This window comes from Lytechinus variegatus, chromosome 12 (assembly GCF_018143015.1).
Source record: "Lytechinus variegatus isolate NC3 chromosome 12, Lvar_3.0, whole genome shotgun sequence".
In the NCBI taxonomy this organism is placed as follows: Eukaryota; Metazoa; Echinodermata; class Echinoidea; order Temnopleuroida; family Toxopneustidae; genus Lytechinus; species Lytechinus variegatus.
In genome coordinates, this window is record NC_054751.1 from 5108378 (window position 1) to 5131140 (window position 22763).

Genomic DNA, 22763 nt, shown 5'->3' on the forward strand with positions numbered 1-22763 from the left:
TGTAATCCATTTTAAATGTTGTTTATCGTCCAATACATGAAGGCCTACATTTTCTGTATAATTCTGAGACATCCCTCCCTATAAGCCTGATCTAGGCGTCAGTTCTCGAAGACCCCCCTATCATTTTCGAGTTTCCAAGCACCCTTAAATGCAGAGGGCCATCAAGCCCATCTTAAGCCCCTCATTTCATAGTAACGTTAGGTCTTACAGATTGCGGGCTGGAGATATTTATCAATAAAGAAGAGTAAAATTCACAGAGCAATTAAAATGCAGAAAATTTCATCAAAATCGGATAACAAATAACTATGTTATTGAATTTTAAACATTTTGTATTATTCCGGCAGTTCTAGGCATGTCTTAATGAAAATTCATGAAATGGGCTATGATGTCATTTCCCCATTTGTTCTTTTGTATTTAACTATATGAAATTAGCTTTATCAAAAAATTCTACCAAGAACTAAAACAATTGGATTGACGACTGTTTAAGTGCATTAGTTATTTATTGCCGCAACTCACTTCATCATAATGGAGACACATCATTTACAGGTGTATGAAATAAGGAAACATTTATGATTTATGTAATAACATAAGAAAAAGGAAAGTGGGGATGGGACATCATCAGCCCTACTAATGAATATTCATGACGATGTGCATATGACTGTTTTCACAAAATATTGATAGACTTTGAAATTCAATCGTTATTTGTTCAGCATTTAATTTTACTCTTTATTTAGATATATTTCAAGCCCGGATCATCCCTTTTAAGGGTATAGAGTCAGATTCCAATGGAGCTATTCCAAATCCGCCCCCCCCCCCTCCGAAATAAAATCTCATCTCCTCATATCTGCGATTTTACCAACTCATCTTTTTTCCTATTCATAAATGCCTGCGATTGGCAAAATCAATTTATACTGACCCGATCGAGTCACCATTATTATTTTGCTTAACCAAACACGATCATTTGAGAGATGCGGAAATGACACGAGAAAGAGATTGACCATCGGTCGAACGTCGAATCCTCTCACAATGATGGATAAACACAATTTATCTCAGCTAGTAGATGAGTGTTTTCTAAAGATGGGCCAATCTTTAATTTTCATCAAACCTTGTTATTTCGAGTCATCTTAATGTTGATTTGAGTGTGGTTTTTGTTTTCTTGATGGATATCATTTCCTTTCGTAAGTAATGGCTATTAAAAAAGAAAACTTATAGCTCCATATCAGAGGCTGTAACAATATGGTCGATCTTTTTATGAATACATGCCGTCATTTTGGGGGCATTGTTAGCGTACTGTATGACTAAAATTGAAGAAGGCATAATAGACTTATTCGATTATACCAACAAAGTAATGCAATTAAAAGCTTTTTAAAGTTAGCAAAGACATGTAGCAAATACTCATTTGCTCTAGATTTGTTCAGATGAAAAACACAATGAACAAATGAACTGCAAGCGGCGTTATAAGAGTGAGGGTGAAATTGGAAATGAAGAGAAACCGATGTGATTTTTTGATTGGGAGCATAAAAGCCAAATCCCTGGCAAAGAATCCCACCACTTTAACTACAGTACTATCATCCGGAGCCGACTTGGAAGGTTTCTTATTTCTACTGAAGCCGCATCAAGATCTTTAGAAAATAAAACGTTTAATCTCAGAAGTACTTTAGAATATTTAATTTTGAGACTGTAATATAATTTCCATCACAACGAGTTATTTTACGCAGTATCAGATTCCGCCACCGTTACAATATATGTAATCCGAGCTCGATCAGATCGAATCATGTCCAGTCTAAGTATCTACAGTGGCCTCGTTGGAATTCACGGCATCAGCGTCGGCATGAATGCGGCCACTGTGGCCGCCATCATTGCCAGCAAAAGGCTGAGGAAGACCCAGAATATCTTCGTGTGTAATATCGCCACTGTCGATTGCATTACATCAACCCTCGCGATCCTCACTCTTCTCCTGTCATATCTACGAGGCATAAATGTAAGTATCTGCCTCTATTAGTGAAATTATATAGAGAGACTCCTCATCAAGTTTTATTTCATCAAAATTGCTCAGCTATATAGGAAGTCATTTTTTTCAGATAATGTGTGTTTGTGAACTGAATAAAGATTACTACAAAAAAAGGGGCTCTCAATAATCTTTTGAGAATCAAGTTGCCTTTTTTCACTCATCACATACACTCTTAAAATAAAAAATGCAGCTTTATTGGCGCCACATAGTTTGATCACTTCGTACAACTTGTGAAATTGTGCACCTTTCTGCTGTACATGGTGCACAGTTTTTTCGAATAGTGATGTAAGCTAGAAAGTTGAAACTTTGTCCTTGGAGTGTTAATAATCAATGTCATCCTAAGTGGACAAGTAAGGCCTAGCGACTTTAACACTTTAAGCTGGCTCTCAGCCCCCACTTTAATAAGCAAAGTAAGTTGCCAAGTCTTTATTTCTTTTCCTTTTTCCTTTTGCAAGTGATTGCATGTAAAGGAGGGGACGTCACGTACAGACCCTGCTTTCTTAATTGGCATGTTTTGACTGCTCACCTAGTTTGTAGCCCTCTATTCCTGCTAAATTCAGATGTATGTTAAAACAGGATTATTTGAAAAAAATGGAGTAAAGTCTAGACCATCGAAATAACGGAGCATTGACAAGTTATTATTATGTTACGCTTAATCATTTTGTACTTGGAAATCATAAGTTTACAATAAGGGGTTTACAATTCCGGAGGTTCACAATATATATCAAAGACAGTAATGTTAAGGGCTCCATGAATAACCAAGAGGCAAATCTGCCACGAGCCACGAGATTCTTATTGCATACCCAATAATCTAAATATTTATTTTACTTCTATTTCGTTTCAGATTACATTACTCCACTTGGGAATGCGCGCAGCGGTAATTACTGGGATATTCAGCGCGCTAGCGGTCGCCATTCATCGCTTCATCATCATCCGTTTTGATCCATTCAACAAGCGTAACCTCGTCACCGCACCACGCTGTGTTGTAGCCAGCATTGCATTTTGGTTAATTCCGCTTGGGACATTCACAGCTATCAACCTATTCAACATAGATGAACGCGTTGACCTTGAAACGCTCATTTTGCCTATGGTCTCATTCGTATCCCATACCATCTGCACCGTTTGCTATGTAACGGTGTACTGGACAATTTCAAACGCAGCGAACGAACAAGTCGGGTTGTCCAATCGCATGCTGCTACAACGCATCAAACAGAATAAAAAAGTGCTGGTTACTTTTGCGCTCGTTGTTGGAACAAATATTGTCTGTTCGCTCCCGATTAGTTTTAGTTACTTCATTATCTACGTCAGACCAGACTGGGTTTTCAACTTCGAAACATTCACGCTCAATTATAAGTTCTGGATCTATGCCAACGTGACAAGAGGTCTACTTGGACTCAACGGAATTCTTAATCCGATAATCTACTGGAGTCGACTAACCGACTTCCGCAACCTCATTACTAGTAATGTGCCGCGTTGTTGCATCCCTACGCGCAGCCCTTCGAGTCATAAGGCGGAGGGTGAGAAGAATGCTGAGCTCTCACTTAAAACGCAGGAGAGCTCCGTCCCCGATCCTAAAGACAGCGGTGGAGTTCGCGAGCAAGGTGTTAATGTTGTTTCTACTTAGCTTTTCAACGGAGTTAATGGCTCGCCATATACATTGGTGTCGATCACGGGGGGAGATATATCCCAACCCCCAATATTTCAAATGGGGCGATGGGCTGTATTATCATCCCCCCAATAATTTAGGGTAGAAACATTTTAATAATGATGATGAAAAAATGAAAAGTTTGATCATGATGATTATAGTGATGATTATAGTATGCCATCAATCAGTTTGTTTCCCCTCGCCATCTGTGTATATTGTTATTAAATAAAACCATCCTTTTCCAGGACTTTTGAACAGATGGGTGGAGGTTCAAGATGAAAAAGAATGAAATTTTATGTATACGATATTTTTTTAACACATGACATAAAAGGACCCCGACGAAAACAATTTTTGTTGTGTTCCATCCCACCAGTGGTGAATAAATTGAATTTAATAAATCAATTAATTCAAAAGGGTGGAAATTAAAAGGGAGTAAAAGGGTGGCAAGATAAACGGGGAAAACCCCATGGACGTAAATCCCAGAGGGGTAGATCTTGAAGAAGTACAAATAACTTTTCTCAGATTTACCCCTCCCCACATCCAAGTGCATAAGAAAAATACCTTTGCGTTTCTGTAGAGTATAGGCTTATCACTTCATTTATCTGCCTGGTTACACACACTTTACCGATGTACGCCATTATAGTATTGTTATATATTAAGTTCGGCATTCAGTAAACATTTGAACAAGAAAATATACCAAAAGTAAGATGTGCACAAAACGAAAGTCACCCCTAGTTGTATATCCAAATACCTTGACTAGAACGATAAGTTTTGGTCAGTAATATTTTGCAGGAGAGCATTGATGTCCTCATTACCTATCTATCTGGAAATGAGGTGCCTATAGTCATGATAGAGTTAGCCCATATCAAATGCAAAAATTTCACTTTTAAAAAGTCATAATGGTCGTTTGGTAATCAGTAGCTCATATGTATGGTGCTTTGGTTGTATGCGGTTGGATGTAATTAATATTAAACATTTTATCATGTCACTCCATCAGATACCTTTCATGAAAATATTGAGGTTCAGTGAGCTCAATATAATATTATATTTTTTATTTTTTAATAAGTGAAATCAATTAATTGTTTCAGAAAGAATAATCATTCATTTCTCTCTAAAGCGTATCTTCGGATATGAACGTCGGATGTGTTTTTTCCATGTTACTCTTGTTATTGTTATGGACTTGAATAACTAATCTTGATTGATTTTTTTCTTATTTTGGCAAAAAGAAATATCTTTTGAGTTTGGAAAGGGATGGCAGTTTTGCATTCTATATGAGCACACTCATGCGGTGCGTAAATTTCATTTTAACACATATCAGCTGATATTACACACTGATGGTTCAAGAAAATGTTGGAGAAATATCATAACATGAAAGTGGAGTTTTGATTGTTTTTATGTTTGTTTTTGTTTCATGCACTTATAAAGCATTTAAAACATGTTAACATCCAGGGTTAAAATAGTCTAAGGAATGAGCCCGATGGCGCATGAGAAGCCACACAGTTTGTAATTTGTCCTAGTCTTAATTTGTCCGAATCTGCATTTTATCATCATGCATTTAGAAGAAAAAAAGGATATTGCCAGTCGGGTTAGATTTTAGACAGTAGTTGTACACTTCATGCCAATAAACAGATCACTTTGTACATGGTCCAGACAATTTTTGCCATTTTTTCTTTCGTATGCATTTAGAATAGGCTTACTTGTAACACAAATTAAATTTTCAAAAAAAATATCTAAGTACAGTACACTGCAACAATGAAGGAATTTCAAGGAACACCATGCATATCAATCACTCCCAAATGTCCTAACTTGTGATTTTAGTGGGGGTAATGTTGAAAGATCCCCATCCACAAGAACATTTGTGTCAATCACCCCCCCCAACCAAGAATACCGATCGACACCCATGGCCATATAAGTGGAAAAATAATTCTTGTGGTGTCACCGATGAAGAGTATGAACGGCGACGCGTCAACGTTCATATCTCATCGGTGTGTTGAACATTGTCCTGACTGTTCAAGTCCTATATCAAACCATTATGTATATTTAGTTTACATGAGTTTTATGTAAAAAATAATAGTATTTACAAATATTTTACTGAATCGGATGAAGTTCGCAAGTTTAATTACCAGAAAGTACTAGCAGCTAAGAGTTGCTTGGATTTATTTTATTTAGTTTTTGCAGAGCTAAATGTATGTTTCTTATAAAGGAATACCTGCTACCTCTTAATATAAGCTTACACCCTGCCAATTATCGCCATTATACGTACTGATAATATTTCAAGACGAAAACTGGTCATAGATATTCAGAATGATCGAGTTGTGACATTTACGTTTTATAAACATACCACAATTCTTAAAAAACCCGGAAAATCTAGGATTGAAGTGAATTGGAAGCAACTGATACTTTTTATGTGTGAGCGAGTCAGCGAGGGTTTCGAATTCTCACATGGTGCGCTAATGTCCGTTGGTATAAGGCAATTAAATCATCATTACCAGGTCCCTAAGCTGTTAGTATTCTGATTGCTTGCTTACAAGCATCCATGCTTTCTTAGCAATCAAGTGAAACATTACTGCACCAAATCAAATTTCAGCAAAGTATATTATTATAAGGCATTGTTGGATTTGTATAAAATGTGAATGTATATACTAGTTTGCAAAAAATTGAACGCGAAAGAATGTGATAGTATAGACAGATGTATTTTAAAGTTTTAAATTCATAACCAATAAACTGAAAGTTATGTCTATATACTTGGTTTGAGTACTCTAATCATGTAGAGTGTGTATTTACATTTAATATTGCTTTATTCGTGATGTATTATAGCTTTTGAAAATTACAGTGCGATATTATCGTCATTTATCGTGTTCTACACGTCAAATAAAAAGTAACAAAAAATCTTATTTGTTACATTGATATACGATTAAGTTTTTTTAATGAGTTGTTTTTTTATTATTTAGTTTGTTGATAATGCGGGCCTGTACTGCCAACTGATATTTGGAGGAAATTAAGACCACGAGACTAAATAACTAATTCATTATACAGCCAACATTTATTTGCAAAACATCTTTGAAGGTCTTAACTGTATGGCATGTTGCTCTTTTTTTGTTAAAAGCATATTTAGCATGCCTATTCTTTTTATATTTCCATTATTGTTTGCTTCTTTCAAAGCGTTTTTACAATTTGCTGTTAGCGATGAGTAATGTGTGATTACAAAGATCGCAAAATAATACAAGTTAGACGAAGGGGCGCGAGAACTTAATAGAGAAATTAATAGAAAAATATGCTATATGTTTTCGAGATCTTAGATTTTCTTTTAGTTTAATTGACGAGATTCAAGTCTAGATCCATGAGATTCACTACACGAGGCTGGAGATGTGATTTGTCCTTCTTAGACAATTTCTAGACTTTTTAAAGAAATCTTGTACTAAATCACCATACTTGAGCACTTTCGGCTCTTATGAAATATATGCTTAAAAATACCCCTCCCATTGGCGTACAGAGGTGGCACTTGCGGGCCATCGACCCCCCCCCGCGAAATGTTTCATTAGATATAATTATTTCTATCCAAGAATACCCCTTTAAAGCATCACCATGCCTATATTTTATTCAAAGGATAGATAAGGCATCTCCTAAAAAACGAAACTGATGATTATCGAAACTTCATCATAAATAGGCCTAAATAGACAAATGACCTATCATTGTCAAGCTTAGGTTTCCCCTTTTCATCTGGTATAACTTAAAGAATTCCTCATTCATGCATGGGTAAGAAATGAAAAAGGGACAATTGGCGGGTGCTATCTGAATTTCAAAAAAATCACATGTTTAAAGAGTTCAAATATCTGCTCTTTAATTTTGACACCTCAATCCCAGAAAATGGTCAATGAAGATAAAAGTAAGGTCTCTTTGAAATACTGCCTCAACGATTTTCATTAAGCAAATGTTTTTTTTCGGATTCCGCACCATAGCTATCACAAGAGATTGTCAACAAAGTCCGATGGCAAGCCTTCGAACGCCTCCCATTACATGAAGTCATTGGAATTCAAGCATTATTTCGAATAAATAAATTGTTAACCGGCCAATGAAAGCCGCGAATTGACTAAACTTCAAAAAAAGATGTGTGATCGCCATTGGAGCCAAAAATTGTAGGGGGGACCACCACAAATTTTTGACAAGAAAAAAAAGGTTATCAACCTAAAATTTTAGGGGGGACGCAGGAAAAAAAATTGACAAGCAAAAAAAAGGGTTATCGACTAAAAATTTAGGGGGGATCGCCCCCACCTCAAATTTAGAAGAAGGGGGCACGTCCCCCCGCTTTTGCTGCCTATGGTGATCGCCCCTTAAAATCACTGTTGAAAAAGTAATTTTGTGTATGATATGCTTACTCCTCCGCAAAGCTTTAAGCTGATAAAAATAACAAGAAAATTAGCAAACCCAATATAAAGGATATACTGTGAAAGGAGAATGTCAGAGATGGAGGGAAGGAGGAAAACGAGAGGGGAGAGGAAAGGAAAGAGAGAGAGGGGGGCAGAGAGGAGGAAGGGGGGAGATATATAGAAAGATTATGAGAATGACATTTTGTGGATTTATGTTTAAAATTGTGGAAGGAATGTGAGCCATCGAAGTGGAAATTAATTGCGAGGTCATTTTTCCCACTTCTTAAACAATTGTCTTTGAAATACATTTGAAAGAAAATAACATTCCACCAGCACGCAATTGAGCTTCTCTAATTTCCTCCTTAAAGATTTATACTAAAAAGGCAGGAAATAGAAAGTTGAATAAAGAGTTTTAAAATCGTCAACGGGTCGAGTTATTCCTTATATAACGTTACTATTATGGTAATGGTGATAAAAAAAAACCAAAAGCACGGTAAGGATAGATATTGTCTCTCCACCATAGCTATGACACGTGATTGTCAACAATCAAAGTCCGATGGCAGGCCTTCGAACGCCTCCCATTATATGAAGTCACTGGAATTCAAGCATTATTTCGAATAAAGAAATTGTTAACCGGCCAATGAAAGCCGCGAATTGGCTAAACTTCAAAAAATGATGTGTGATCGTCATTGGCGGTGGGAGCCAAAAATTGTAGGAGGGACCACCAAGAATTTTGAAAAGGAAAAAAAAGGGTTATCAACCTAAAATTTTAGGGGGGACGCAGGAAAAAAAAACTGACAAGCAAAAAAAAAAGGTTATCAACAAAAAATTTTGGGGATCGTCCCCCCACCTCAAATTTAGGGGGGACACGCCCCCCTCCCTCGCTTTTGCTGCCTATGGTGATCACCCCCCTTAAAATCACTGTTGGAAAAGTAATTTTGTCTATGATATGCTTACTCCTCCGCAAAGCTTTAAGCTGCTAAAAATAACAAGAAAATTAGCAAACCCATGCAATAGAAAGGATATACCTTGAAAGGTGAATGACAGAGATGGAGGGAAGGAGGAAAACGAGAGGAGAGAGGGAAGGAAAGAGAGAGGGAGATAGAGGGGGACAGAAAGGAGAAAGGGGGAGAGCGATACAGAAAGATTATGAGAATGACATTTTGTGGATTTGTGTATAAAATTGTGGAAGGAATGTAAGCCATCGAAGTGGAAATTAATTGCGAGGTCAATTTTCCCACTTCTTAAACAATAATTGGCTTTGAAATAAATTTGAAAGAAAATAATAGTCCACCAGCACGCAATCGAGCTTCTCTAATTTCCTCCTTAAAGATTTATACTAAAAAGGCAGGAAATAGAAAGTTGAATAAAGAGTTTTAAATTCGTTAACGGCTCGAGTTATTCCTTATATAACGTTACTATTATGGTAATGGTGATAAAAAAACAAAAGTGCGGTGAGGATAGATATTGGCTCTCCATTGTCTTTCAACCATATCTATCACACGAGATTGCCAATAATCAAAGTCCGATGGCAGGCCTTCGAACGCCTCCCATTATATGATATCATTAAAATCATCAAATAAAGAAGTTGTATAACGTTGTAACCGGCCAATGAAAGCCACGAATTGGCTAAACTTCAGAAAAATGTCATGCCCCCCCCCCCCCCCTTTTGCTGCCTATGGTGATCGCCCCTTAAAATCACTGTTGGAAAAGTAATTTTGTGTATGATATACTTACTCCTCCGCAAAGCTTTAAGCTGCTAAAATAACAAGAAAATTAGCAAACGCAATATAAAGGATATACCTTGAAAGGAGAATGACAGAGATGGAGGGAAGGAGGAAAACGAGAGGGGAGAGGGAAGGAAAGGGAGAGGGAGAGAGAGGGGGACAGAGAGGAAGGGGGAGAGAGATACAGAAAGATTATGAGAATGACGTTTTGTGGACTTATGTTTAAAACTGTGGAAGGAATGTGAGCCAGCGAAGTGGAAATTAATTGCGAGGTCATTTTTCCCACTTCGTAAACAATTGTCTTTGAAATAAATTTGAGAGAAAATAATATTCCACCAGCACGCAATCGAGCTTCTCTAATTTCCTCCTTAAAGATTTATACTAAAAAGGCAGGAAATACAAAGTTGAATAAAGTGTTTTAAAGTGGTCGAGTTATTCCTTATATAACGTTACTATTAGGGTGATAAAAAAACGAAAGCACGGTAAGGATAGATATTGTCTCTTCAGAAAATAATCCAATGAAAAAATAAGCCAACAACAGAACTAAAGCTGACCTTAAAAAAGCGATATTCAATCAGTTTTCAGTTCATTTGCCATACTTGTCCTTAATAGACTGCCTCACTGGCGTATACATGGGGGTGGGGGAAGGAGACAAAAAAGAAAAGGAAAACGGTTGAAATATAAGATAATAATACTAATAGTACAGTTCTTAATACGCATAACACCTATACAGGTCTCTATGCGCGAGGATTGTGGTTAGAATAGCTTTTTAGAAATTTTGCCCCATACGCCATTAATGTTTCCCTCATAGTTTTAACCCATCACATTACTGGGCTGCCTATAGCTACAAAGTGCAAGAAGAGATCGAGGATATAGCATACAAAGATCATGAAAAGACCACAGTATCGCTGTATCAATTATTGTATGGGCGATAAAAGCTTAGCCACCTTTTAACGTAAAACGTGATTGTTAGGCGGAATGAGGAAATAAATAAGTTAAATGAAGTGAGTCAAACGCACGCGCATTCTCTAACGCGCACCCTCAATTACTCTCCCATGGGGAAACAAGGCGAAACCATTAAATACTCGAGTTTTTGATGCACGATTTCTAAAGATATGAAATTGTTTAATTTTACATAGTTATCACACCCGTTTTTATTTTTATATCATGTTTTTGAAAATATTTTATATGTGTATATATAGGATTGCAAATTTTTCACAACAGAATATATGTTTGAAAGGCTAGAAAAATATCATCTCGGTATACTGCAAACCACTGTATGGATGGAAAGTTAATCGCCACATCGAATTCATCTTAATAAAATTAGACAATTTCCTAGGTGTCTTTCTCCGTTTATCTCTAAGCGCCACGCTATTGGTCTGATTTGGAAACAGAACAACTATTTAGTCCTTTCTGAACATCGTCTACCCGAATATCCTCAAAGACACCTAGATCTACAATCGATAGGAATACCTTCAAGAAGATATGGGTGAATTAGACACTTATATACCAATGCTCATCTTAAATTCAATCGCTATTGTTTGTAACGCGATTACGGTAATCGTCATCATCGCAAGCAAGACGCTAAGAAAGACGCAAAACATCTTTCTTTGGAACATTGCCTTCTCCGACTTTGTAGCAACGTTCATGACGGTTTTCACGCTCCTGTACCGTCACTTCATCAGGGAATACGTAAGCAAACAAAATTGTATATTCTAGATCTATATATATATATATATATATATATATATATATATATATATATATATATATATATATATATATATATATATATATATATTTATATATATTTATCAGACCATGTACCAAATTAAGCTCTTCTTATTTCTAAACAAATATCTGTGAGGCATTTATGATTATACAATATTTTTTATCGACTTATTGTTTTCATTGTTAAGTTCGTACTATTATGTAAGTCTGAGTTGTTTTTTTAAATCTCATTCTCTAATGTTCTGAAGCGCGCTGAACATCTAATTAAGATGGAAAGTGCATTATACAAATCTTAAATAATATTATTTATTAGAAAACAAATGGAATGCCTCTGGCCGTCTCACCTGCATCACGCGATTCAACATAGCAGCAGTGCTGGCTTTGAAAACTACTATAACTCACACAAGATGTTCAGTGATACTTGGTTACTCTTATTTCCACGTTTTATGAATTAGACCAATACACTTACAGAGATAGGATTGTAATTCAACAAATACTCCCAATGCCGCCAAAGTTCATTGATCTCACATGACATTTGACCTTGATCATGTGACCTGAAACTTGCACAGGATATTCAGTGATACTTGATTACACTTAGGTCCAAGTTTCAAAAGTCAGATCAATAAACTTGCAAAGTTATGATAGTAATTCAACAGATACCCCCATTATGGCCAAAGTTCATTGACCTTTGACCCTGGTCATGTGACCTAAAATGCGCACAGGATGTTCAGTGATACTTGATTACTCTTATGTCCAAGTTTTATGAACTAGACCAACATACTTTCAAAGTTATGATGGTAATTCAACAAATACCCCCAAATCGGCCAAAGTTCATTGACCCTAAATGACCTTTGACCTTGGTCATGTGACATGAAACTCTAATAGGATGTTCAGTAATACTTGATTAACCTTATGGCCAAGTTTCATGAACTAGGTCCATATACTTTTTAAGTTATGATGTCATTTCAAAAACTTAACCTCAGGTTAAGATTTGATGTTGACGCCGCCGCCGCACAGTGGGCCAGGAGAGAGCAAAAGTGCGCCAAAACTGGTTTTTGGTCATGAAACAAATTTTGTTTTTTTCATGTTCTAAGCAAAGATAAGAACCTGTAGGATGTCTCCATACAATATTTCTCCATGAAATTGATTATTAGTTGCCCATTTTATTCAATATTACCGGAAAAATGACCCTTTACGGCTACCGCATGTGAAAATGACACGTTTTAGATATTTCACTGTTTCAACAAAACGGATAGCTTAATTTATTTCTAATTCACGGTACTTTTTGATGAATGATTGTTTTAAGTGATCAAAAATTTTCAAGATAAAATGATGATCCCTTCAGAGGTAATTTTGGACGAAACCATTTGACAATGGGGGGTTTTAGCAAATTTTTTTTTCATGAGCATTTCTTTTACAAATTGCTGCCGATTGCTGCGCTATAAATACCATGACGGTCTTTGTTATAGTTCATGCTTTACAATGGTACCAAATTTAGCTGCAGATACGTGCATTTTCTGGAGATATAACCAATTTTCCAACCACATGTTCGCCGTATTTATCACAAAAAGTCGTTCCAAGTTAGTGTCCCATTATACGCGTGCCGAACGTTGCGGGTGACATTAAACAAACTCCCCGCTCTAGTAGACTTGTTAAGAGGTTGAACGCTGCATTTTTTAGTACAAATGTCCCACTTGGCACAAATGTCCCTTGAGTCAAAAGAAAAAGATTAATCCAAAGAGACACGCTGTCTCTATGCAAATAAGCAAGTAATTAGCATAAATTTGCATATTAGGTCGATATAGTAAAAGCAAGTATTATATTTAACCAGAACTGCCCTAAAATTGGAAATAAAGACTGAGGGTAAGACAGGGAAGAAAATTGACATAAAATAATTGGGATATCCTTGTTTATTATTACCTAATTTACATAAATTATGCAAATTATAATTTAAAACAGAGTATTTTTTTCATGAATCCTGAACTGTTTTAAAAAAAAAACAGCAACTAATACACAATGTCAACATTCTACATGAAAGAGAATATATTAGCGAAAACATCGATATGCTTCATGACAGTATTAGTGTCTTAATTTGCTTAGAAAGAGGGCAAATATGTCAAAATGTATGACGTGATATTGCGCTAAAACGAGACCAAAACAACCTCTATGTCACAGTCACACTCACGAATCGGACAATAAAGCGATCAATGGTATGTCATTCGAAATAACACAATCTCAACACAATAGCTTCCATCGGCTACTCGTATCGCTTTTGTTGGTGTATCTGCCACACCGTAATCTACGGGATATACGGGCAAAATGCATTTCGGTATCGGTAAAACAATATTAATTTTGTTTTGTTTCTCTTGGAAAATTTACAGGAGACATTGCTTTGCAGTTTACTGCTTTTATGAAACTCTGGCACATGAATCATGACGAATGTATCCTACCTCAATCCATATTTTAACTTTATCAAGACCCCGAAGTGGAAAACTGCTTTCCCCCGGCATTCCCGCCACTTTACAAAACCAGTTTAACTTGTATAATTGACTTGGAAAAGACAGATGTATGAGACATCAGTCAACACGTTTCCTGAAGAAAGTTTTTTTTTATTTAAGCCTACGCCCACGGGAGCCCTCCGAATCTATTCAATCCCCTCCCCGTATTTCGACTTTAAATTTTAAAAAATATCGTGTTTTAAAACCATCGGCCAGGTAAATTGCGTTATTTGGTATAATAAAGCAACTTTTATATCTATATTTTTATATTTACATTCATCATTACTGATATTATTATAATTATTATTAATATTATTATTATTGTTCTGCCGTTTGTAATAATGCTCTAGCACAGTAAATTATATAACCCAACAGGAGAATGTCTAGGATACACTTTCCCTTTTTGGTTTCATGTATTAAAAAATAGTTTATTGTCTTTAGAACTCTTAAAAGATTACTTTTGCTTGTATTGAAATCTTGGAATAGATTGAGGAGAAAATACTCTACAATTGACATGAAGAAGAGCTGCGGTACATTGAAGAACAGCCACACAGCCCTTTATTTATTCCACTCTGTTGAATTCAAATATTTTTAGAGCCCAATCGGAAGAAAGATGCATTTCTTCTACACACAGTAAAGCCTCTTTGCGTTCTCCTCTAGAAAAGAAAAGAACATATAGAAGATGGTTATATATCTCATAAAATAAGTTCGTGTACGTGACGGTGGTCTGTCGAAGTTGCCCAACCGTTTATTTTGTTTTGACAATATGTATTTAGAATATCGTCTAAATGAAGCCCTCATCTGGAAAAGGGCACTTATTAAAGGCAGCATGTACATTATATAGAGGAGGCCCTGGTACTTGGAAGCGGGGGCTGAAGCTTGTTAAATTTCTTGGGACCTAAAATTTTACATTAAACCTTTTTTGCTTTTCAAATTTTACTTGGATTTACTTGGATGTTGAGACGTAAAGCAATATGCTTATGTGCCCATCAAGAATTGATTTTAGATTTTAATACAAGCAAAAGTAATCTTTTAAGAGTTCTAAAGACAAACTATTTTTGAATACATTAAACCAAAAGGGGAAAGGGTATCCTAGGCATGCTCCTGTTGGGTTATAGCCTTTACTGTGCTAGAGCATTATTACAAACTGCAGAACAATAATAATGATAATAATAATGACGACAATAAATATAATAATAATGATAACAATAATATTAATATAGATAAATATGAAATATAGATATAACAGTTGCTTTATTATACCAAAAACGCAATTTGCCTTGCCGGTGGCTTTAAAACACGATATTTTTTTATTTAGTGTCGAAATACAGAGAGGGGACGGGGTAAATTAGGAGGGATCCCGTGGACGTAGGCAGTGGCGTACCGTGGGTCATGGCATGGGGGGGGGGGCACCAGCAAAAAATTTGAGTCACTAGTGAGCGCGCGAAGCGCGCCCATTTGCCAGGTATACTGACCTAATAGAGTCACTTGCCATTAAACGGATATGTATTTCATTGGTCAAATAATGCGAGCGCGAAGCGCGAGCTTAAAATTTTTGATATTCAGACCTTAAAAAGGGACACTATAATTAATCTTTTGTAATCATGATACGTACCTGTCTCACTAAATAATGCGAGCGCGAGCTGAAATTTTTTTAAATATTGACCCCAAACAGGAAGATTTTAAGGACTATATTTTAGGAATCCATTAAGAGTATACACATCTCACCATAGTCATCTAATGCGAGTGCCAATAAGCGCTTGCTGATTTTGTTAGAATTACATCTAAACATGCACATAATGCACTTGTAATCATGATTAAAATACCCATCTCACTAATCAAATCTTGCGAGCGCGAAGCGCGAGCTGAAAATTTAGGAAATTCAGACCCGAAGAGGGGCATTGTTTGTAGGAATTCACGAAGACCATACGTAGTTCACTTACCATATGATGCGAGCGCGAAGCGCGAGCTGAAAATTTTTGATATTCAGATCAGAAAAAGGGACATTTTAAGGACTGATTCTAGGAATTCATGGAGAGCAGACATATTTCACCAATCCACTACTGCGAAGGAAATGTTTTATATCAAGACCTTAAAATGGGGCAATCACTTTGAGTAGTCATGAAAAAGAAGCATACTATTGTACATAAAACAATAATAACTCGAAGTGCGAGGAAATATATTAGGCAGTATGTTGTATATTGACTTGAAAACGGGAGGATTTAGTATAACAGGGTTATATATCTCGTTAAACAGACAATGCGAGCACCAGGAACAATGAAGACATAGGCCCTGAGCAAATTATGTTTCGTAAAGTTATGAAAAAAATGTTTCTTATGTAATATAACATTACATAATTACGATATAATATGACATTATACATATAATGAACAATAATATTTTTTTCCCACTACGTTTATTTTCCTTTCTCCCTCTTTTCTCCTTTTCACCGTTTTTTTTTGGTCAGCCGATTGGGGGGGGGGGGCACGTGCCCCCCCATGCCTCCCCCCGTAGTTACGCCACTGGACGTAGGCTTAAATAATAAAAAAAATATCTTCAGGAAACATGTTAAGTGATGTCTCATACATCTCTCTTTTCCAAGTCGATAATACAAGTCAAACAGGTTTTGTAAAGTAGCGGGAATGCCGCGGGGAATGCAGTTTTGCCACTTCGGGGTCTCCAAAAGATATAAATTTTAACAAAGTTAAAATATGGATTGAGGTGGGGTACATTCGTCGTGGTTCATGTGCCAGAGCTTCATTAAAGCAGTAATCTGCAAAGCAATGTCTCCTGTAAATTTTCCAAGAGAAACAAAACAAAATTAATAGTGTTTTACCGATACCGAAATGCATTTTGCCCGTATATCCCGTAGATTACGGTGTGGCAGATACACCAACAAAAGCGATACGAGTAGCCGATGGAAGCTATTGTGTTGAGATTGCGTTATCTCGAATGACATACCATTGATCGCTTTATTGTCCGATTCGTGAGTGTGACTGTGACATAGAGGTTGTTTTGGTCTCGTTTTAGCGCAATATCACGTCATACATTTTGACATATTTGCCCTCTTTCTAAGCAAATTAAGACACTAATACTGTCATGAAGCATATCGATGTTTTCGCTAATATATTCTCTTTCATGTAGAATGTTGACATTGTGTATTAATTGCTGTTATTCATAAAACAGTTAAGGATTCATGAAAAAATACTCTGTTTTAAATTATAATTTGCATAATTTATGTAAATTAGGTAATAATAAACAAGGATATCTCAATCATTTTATGTCAATTTTCTTCCCTGTCTTACCCTAAGTCTTTATTTCCAATTTTAGGGCAGTTCTGGTTAAATATATATTCTGAAATACTTGTTTTACTATATCGACCTAATATGCAAATTTATGCAAATTACTTGCTTATTTGCATAGAGACAGCGTGTCTCTTTGGATGAATCTTTTTCTTTTGACTCAAGGAACATTTGTGCCAAGTGGGACATTTGTACTCAAAAATGCAGCGTTCACCCCTTTTTTTGCAGTTAACAAGTCTACTACTCCCTTCGGGACCGTATAAGACCGTATCTCTGTGAAACTCACCGTCGCTTGTTTGGAGAGAGAGAGGGGGGGGGGGGGGGGGGGGTCTGGCTCAGGTGTTTGGTTCTTTAAACTGGTATCTTCCTAAAATATTTTCGTTAAACATACGTTAAGACAAGCTGTCATTTCCACTTCCACTAACTATATAGTAATACATGTAAAACAACTTCATTTTGATGTCAAACTGTTCCATCCCCTGTTGCATATATGCTGTCATTCTGAGAAGATTAATTCTTAAGGTAAGATTCCCGGGTAAGATTATTAATTTGTTTTGTTGTTCATAAACCAAGTCCTACTGTATATCGCTATCATAAAGCAAGTCCTACTGTATATCGCTATAACACACATGACTAGGGATGTGATTGGTTTCACTCAGTTTTCTGCCAAAAAATGAAAATGACAGATACGTGGGATCTATACATGTATAAAGTTGCATTATCATTATTAGTATTTATCCCCCCCCCAAAAAAAAAAAGAAGAAAAAAAATGAAGGGTTTGTAACTTCACATACACGTATGAATTCGTTTATCTCTTGGCTCATTCTAAATTTGCTATAAATTATTGTTAAAATCAATCAAGAAGGAAGTGCATATTATCATTTCAAGGATTGATTGGTCTATGACTCTTATTGACTTTATATGTATTCCACAGACTAATGGTAACAAGTGACATTGTGATTAGTAGCAAATTTTTAAGAGTACAACAAGCACAGCCTCTTCCTCCTGATGTTCAAAGTATGCTAAAAGATCCTCTCACCAAAGACATAATGGTTGTTGAGATAACAGAGAGAGACTCTGTTTCGGAATAACTTTGTATACGCTGTTCTTGGTGAAATATATAGGTAGGCCTTGTACCGATTAACCTGCAGAGGACCCGGCCTCTATTATTTATCATTGGGATAATTATTTTAAAGATTTCACTGTCCAATACTGGCATCAATCCATTTTAATTCATGTAGGTGTGGTTAATCATTGTACCCATTGAATAAAAATACCCCTTTGCATTTTTTTTTACAATTTCACTTTGAATTTTACAATTCCGGATTCATGGTAGGGCGCCCTCTTTAACCCTAAATAGACTGGGCTATTTCGACGCCTAAGAAGACGGGGGGGGGGGGCTGATTCAGCCCCCCCTTATGATCTCGGCCGTCGATCGCGCGATCGCGACGAAAATTGGCACACGCATTACCCTTGGCATTACCTACAAAACTATAACATCAAATTCTTCAAAAAAATCTCATGTCTCATTAATGATGCTAATTTATGCGTAAAACCATAAGTTTGCTCTAATTAATAAAATAATGCCCCTGAATTGCTTATTTTTGTTTCACATACTCTAGATAGGCATCTGATCAAATTTATTTTTAAAAAAAATTCAACATCACATTTATTTTCTTATGTTTTCTATTGTTTTCTAAATTTCTTATGTATTTCTTTGTTTTTCGAATTTTGTTTTTTTATTGTTTTTTCAATGTAAATTGTCAGGGGCTTAATTAATTGATTTTAAGCAGTAAAAGGAAAAATAATGATACATTTATGAATTTTGGCTGAAAACACTATTTGCATTGGATTTGTACACAAATTCACGTTTTTGAGTAATTTGGGGTCTGCATGCACTTACAAAATGTTGCGTAATTTCGGAACCGAGTACCCGGGGGTCACAATTTTGGTCTCAAAAGTTGCCCGAGACTTGAAAGTAAAAAGTCAGTGAGCGACGCGGTCAAAAAATTTTGCGCGGCGGATTTATCGCGAAAAATGTCGAGGGGGGGCTGAATCAGCCCCCAGTCTTTTTAGGGTTAAGCGATACTCAAGTCACAAATTGAATTGTTTGTACCCCGAGCACAGACTTTTTTTTTGTTTGTTTGCCTGTTTATGTGTTTGCTGTTTGCTAATATGCTTCCTTATTGCTGAAATTTCTCTAAAACTAGTTTCTGAAAATTTGAAAATTATTGTAGAATTAGAAACATGTAATTTCTTCTCAAATGTTAACAGCCAATCAGAAAACAGTATTTTAATGACGTCATCAATATTTGAAAATACTTTTATTGAATTCTACGGGTGAAATTACCCCTATCTACCAAATTTAATCGTATAAATATGTGAAAAAAGGGTTTTGTCGCACTTTGGGTTCATTCTGGCCCACTGTGCGCCGCCGCCGTCGGAAAAGCGGCGCCTATAGTCTCACTCTGCTATGCAGGTGAGACAAAAACCAGTCATTAAATTTTGTACCGGAAAATTACAAAAGGTGCATCTTTTGTAATAACTAAGCTTTTGCGCCTTGTTAGAGAAAAGAGAATTTTTGAACGAAACTTTAAAGAGATACTCCAGACTGAAATTATTGATATCTAAATAAATAGAGTAATATTCACAAAGAAAACGTTGAAAATTTTATCGAAATCTGATAACAAATGCGATGTTATTGAATCTTGAAGTTTATCAATATATTGTGAAAACAATTATATGCACATCGTCATTAATATTCATTAGGTGGGCTAATGATGTCACATTCCCTTTCTTATGTTATTACACGAAATCATAATTATTTCATATTTTTATACAGGTGAGAATGATATGTCTCCTTTTTGATAAAATAAGTTGCGGCACTGAATATCTAATGCACTAAATCAGTTGTCAATTTATTTTTTTTAGTTCTCGGAGGAAACAATTGAATAAGCCAAATTTCATATAATGAAATACAAAAGAACAAGAGGGGATATGAAATCATCAGTTTGCTAATTAAATATTCATGAATATATGCCTAGAACTGCATGTATTACCGGAATAATGCAAATGTTGAGATTGCCATAACTTTATTCTTTGTCCGATTTTGATCAAATTTTCAGGGTTTTTTTCAGTCCCATATTTCTTGTTCTGTTAAAATCATATTATTTTCAGCCTGGAGTATCGCTTTAAGGTTAGAGTCATTTTTAGGTTCTGATATTGGTAGTACATCGAATAAAATGCGCTAGGAAGTTTCGAAAAGTAAGGAAAAAAACTAAATGCTGGGACATTTCTGCCCTGAATGCCTCACTTTATTTTGGCAATTATATAATAATCTAACAATCAGATCGATAATGAATATAAAAAAAATCAAAAAAAAATTGAAACTACAAAAATTGGGCAAATTTGCATCCTACAAAATAAAAAATGGGTGTCCTTTTGGGATGAAGCTTTGCACCTTAACAATATCTGTGCACTCTAAAGAAAAAAAACATCGAGTAGATAATTTAGCTCTCAGGAGCGTGTATAGTGACTTATTTAAATTAAACTAGACAAATCAGAATTCCGAAGTGCAGTCACTACACATGCACGCTCTTTAAGAGCTACTTTAAATTAGCTCCTCGATCGTTTTTTACAGTGTGCATCTATAAAGGTGCAGTTGTACAATTAGGAGGTGCATATTTACACCTTTTGAGCGCAAAAAGCTAAATGTACCATAAAATGTGCAAAGTTGTAGGGTGCTTGCAATTTTTTTTTTTTTTGGGGGGGTGAAAAGTATAAGGTACAATCTTCGCACCTTTTCACTTAATGTGCAAGATTATCCCCCAAAAGTTGCTCTCTGCGTGTTGAAATCAGGGCGCAGTGCACGGTAAAGGCTTTAAACATACACTGTAAAAACGTTGTTTAAAATGTTAAGCACGTTGTTTAAGCCCATCACTCTAACAGCTATTGTTTAAATTTTTTAAACAAGTTTAAAAAGTTTCAACAACTGTAAAAAGTTTCAACAATTTGAAAAAAGGTTTAAACAACTCGTTGTGCGACAATGTGCTATTTTTTCTATTTTTTTTATTGTGTATAGTCTTTCCATCGCAATCCGTCTTACAAATCTGTGAATATAAGTTAATGTCTTATTCTGAGGAAATTTGCAATTAATCTTACTATTTTTTCACAGCACATCACAGGCTTCTTTTCGATTTGTTTTTCTATTTAGATCTCGGATCAAACGGGAGTGTTGATCCGGGTATCCTATCTGACTGGAATCTGCAGTACTGTCTCGGTGGCTCTCCATCGCATTTTCGTGATCCGCTTCGATCCGTTCAACACACGTAAACTTTTCACCGGACCACGCTGTATCTTCGTCTGTATCATCTTCTGGGCTGTCCTCCTAACCTTCTTGTTTGCGATCCAAGCCCATGCCAGACAGACTTACTTTGCCGTTTCTGCTATTCTTCCTCTTGCCACGTTTGGAGCGCACTGCCTCAGCGCCGTTTGCTATGCCGTTGTCTACATGACTATTTCGGGTGCAGCTCGCAAGGCTGGACTCTCAGGCGACACGTTGGAACAGCGGGTCAAGCAGAACAAGAAGGTCCTGATGACTTTCGCACTCGTCGTTGGAACTAACATCCTCTGCTGGACGCCATTTTGTGTCCGTTTGATCATCAGTTATGTGAGGCCCGAATGGATCGTTCCAGTAAGCTACCCTTACCCCGATCCAACCTTGTGGTTTATTAGACTAGAAAACGCAGCACTTTGCTTTCAAGGTGTCAATGGAATTTTGAATCCGTTGATCTATTTTACCCGGTTGACCGGGTTTCGTCAGCTGCTACGTGATACATGCTTTCGAAATAGGAAAACCACTGAGAATGGCGTCATATCCTCAAAAGCTCAAACAAAGGAAACTACAGTTGAAAATGGCGAGAAGATTTAAGAAAAAACGGGCAATCTGTCCCTACCTAGAAAAAAGCCCAATTAGACATCAATAGGGCCTAGGCCTAGGGGTAGCCCAACAGAATCAGGTGGTTTGTTAATTTTCTCGAGCAGAAAGTGACCAAAGTACTTCTCAATTTTAGGTTTATATACTGAATCCACCCCTTCAACCTTGGAAAGCAGTAAAACAGAAAAAGAATCATGACGTTGTTCAATTTTTTATTTTCGTTCTTTTTTCAAAAATAAATTGATAAGGAAACACAAAATATGTAAGGAGTTCTACTTTTCAATAACTATTGTCAAAAATATGAAATGGAATGAGACAATTATTTTCTCAGTTCTGTTGACACTTTTCGATTCTCTCTGTATATATATATACATGTATATATCGAAACAATGATCAACCACTCTTGATGTTAGTAATTAAATCTTTATTACTCTTTTCACTTCCTTTGACTGATCTGCGCACATTTTAAGTACGGGATGAACAGGGACTACCGATAGGGGTGAAGCCCCCATCCCCACTCACACATACTGATCATTTGTGATTTAA

General features: G+C 36.2%; 2 protein-coding genes across 2 annotated transcripts; both read left to right on the forward strand.

The window, feature by feature from the left end:
* The first annotated feature begins 1460 nt into the window (after positions 1 to 1460).
* Positions 1461 to 3776, forward strand: LOC121425668 (substance-P receptor-like). The gene is made up of 2 exons (XM_041621820.1): positions 1461 to 1981; positions 2856 to 3776. Exons 1-2 carry the CDS (start codon positions 1775 to 1777, stop codon positions 3633 to 3635), a joined length of 987 nt encoding a protein of 328 aa, XP_041477754.1. The 5' UTR covers positions 1461 to 1774; the 3' UTR covers positions 3636 to 3776.
* Positions 3777 to 10894: 7118 nt separating this feature from the next.
* On the forward strand, positions 10895 to 22232 carry LOC121425319 (G-protein coupled receptor 12-like). Its single transcript, XM_041621348.1, has 2 exons — positions 10895 to 11442; positions 21495 to 22232. Exons 1-2 carry the CDS (start codon positions 11236 to 11238, stop codon positions 22209 to 22211), a joined length of 924 nt encoding a protein of 307 aa, XP_041477282.1. The 5' UTR covers positions 10895 to 11235; the 3' UTR covers positions 22212 to 22232.
* The last annotated feature ends 531 nt before the right edge of the window (positions 22233 to 22763 follow it).

What these genes read in the sequence shown, in the direction of transcription:
- LOC121425668 (XM_041621820.1), top strand. Translation starts at nt 1,775, where the DNA reads ATGTCCAGTCTAAGTATCTACAGTGGCCTCGTTGGAATTCACGGCATC. An exon ending in CATATCTACGAGGCATAAAT is followed by an intron (nt 1,982 to 2,855) that starts GTAAGTATCTGC and finishes ATTTCGTTTCAG; the next exon opens with ATTACATTACTCCACTTGGG.
- LOC121425319 (XM_041621348.1), top strand. Translation starts at nt 11,236, where the DNA reads ATGGGTGAATTAGACACTTATATACCAATGCTCATCTTAAATTCAATC. An exon ending in GTCACTTCATCAGGGAATAC is followed by an intron (nt 11,443 to 21,494) that starts GTAAGCAAACAA and finishes TTTTCTATTTAG; the next exon opens with ATCTCGGATCAAACGGGAGT.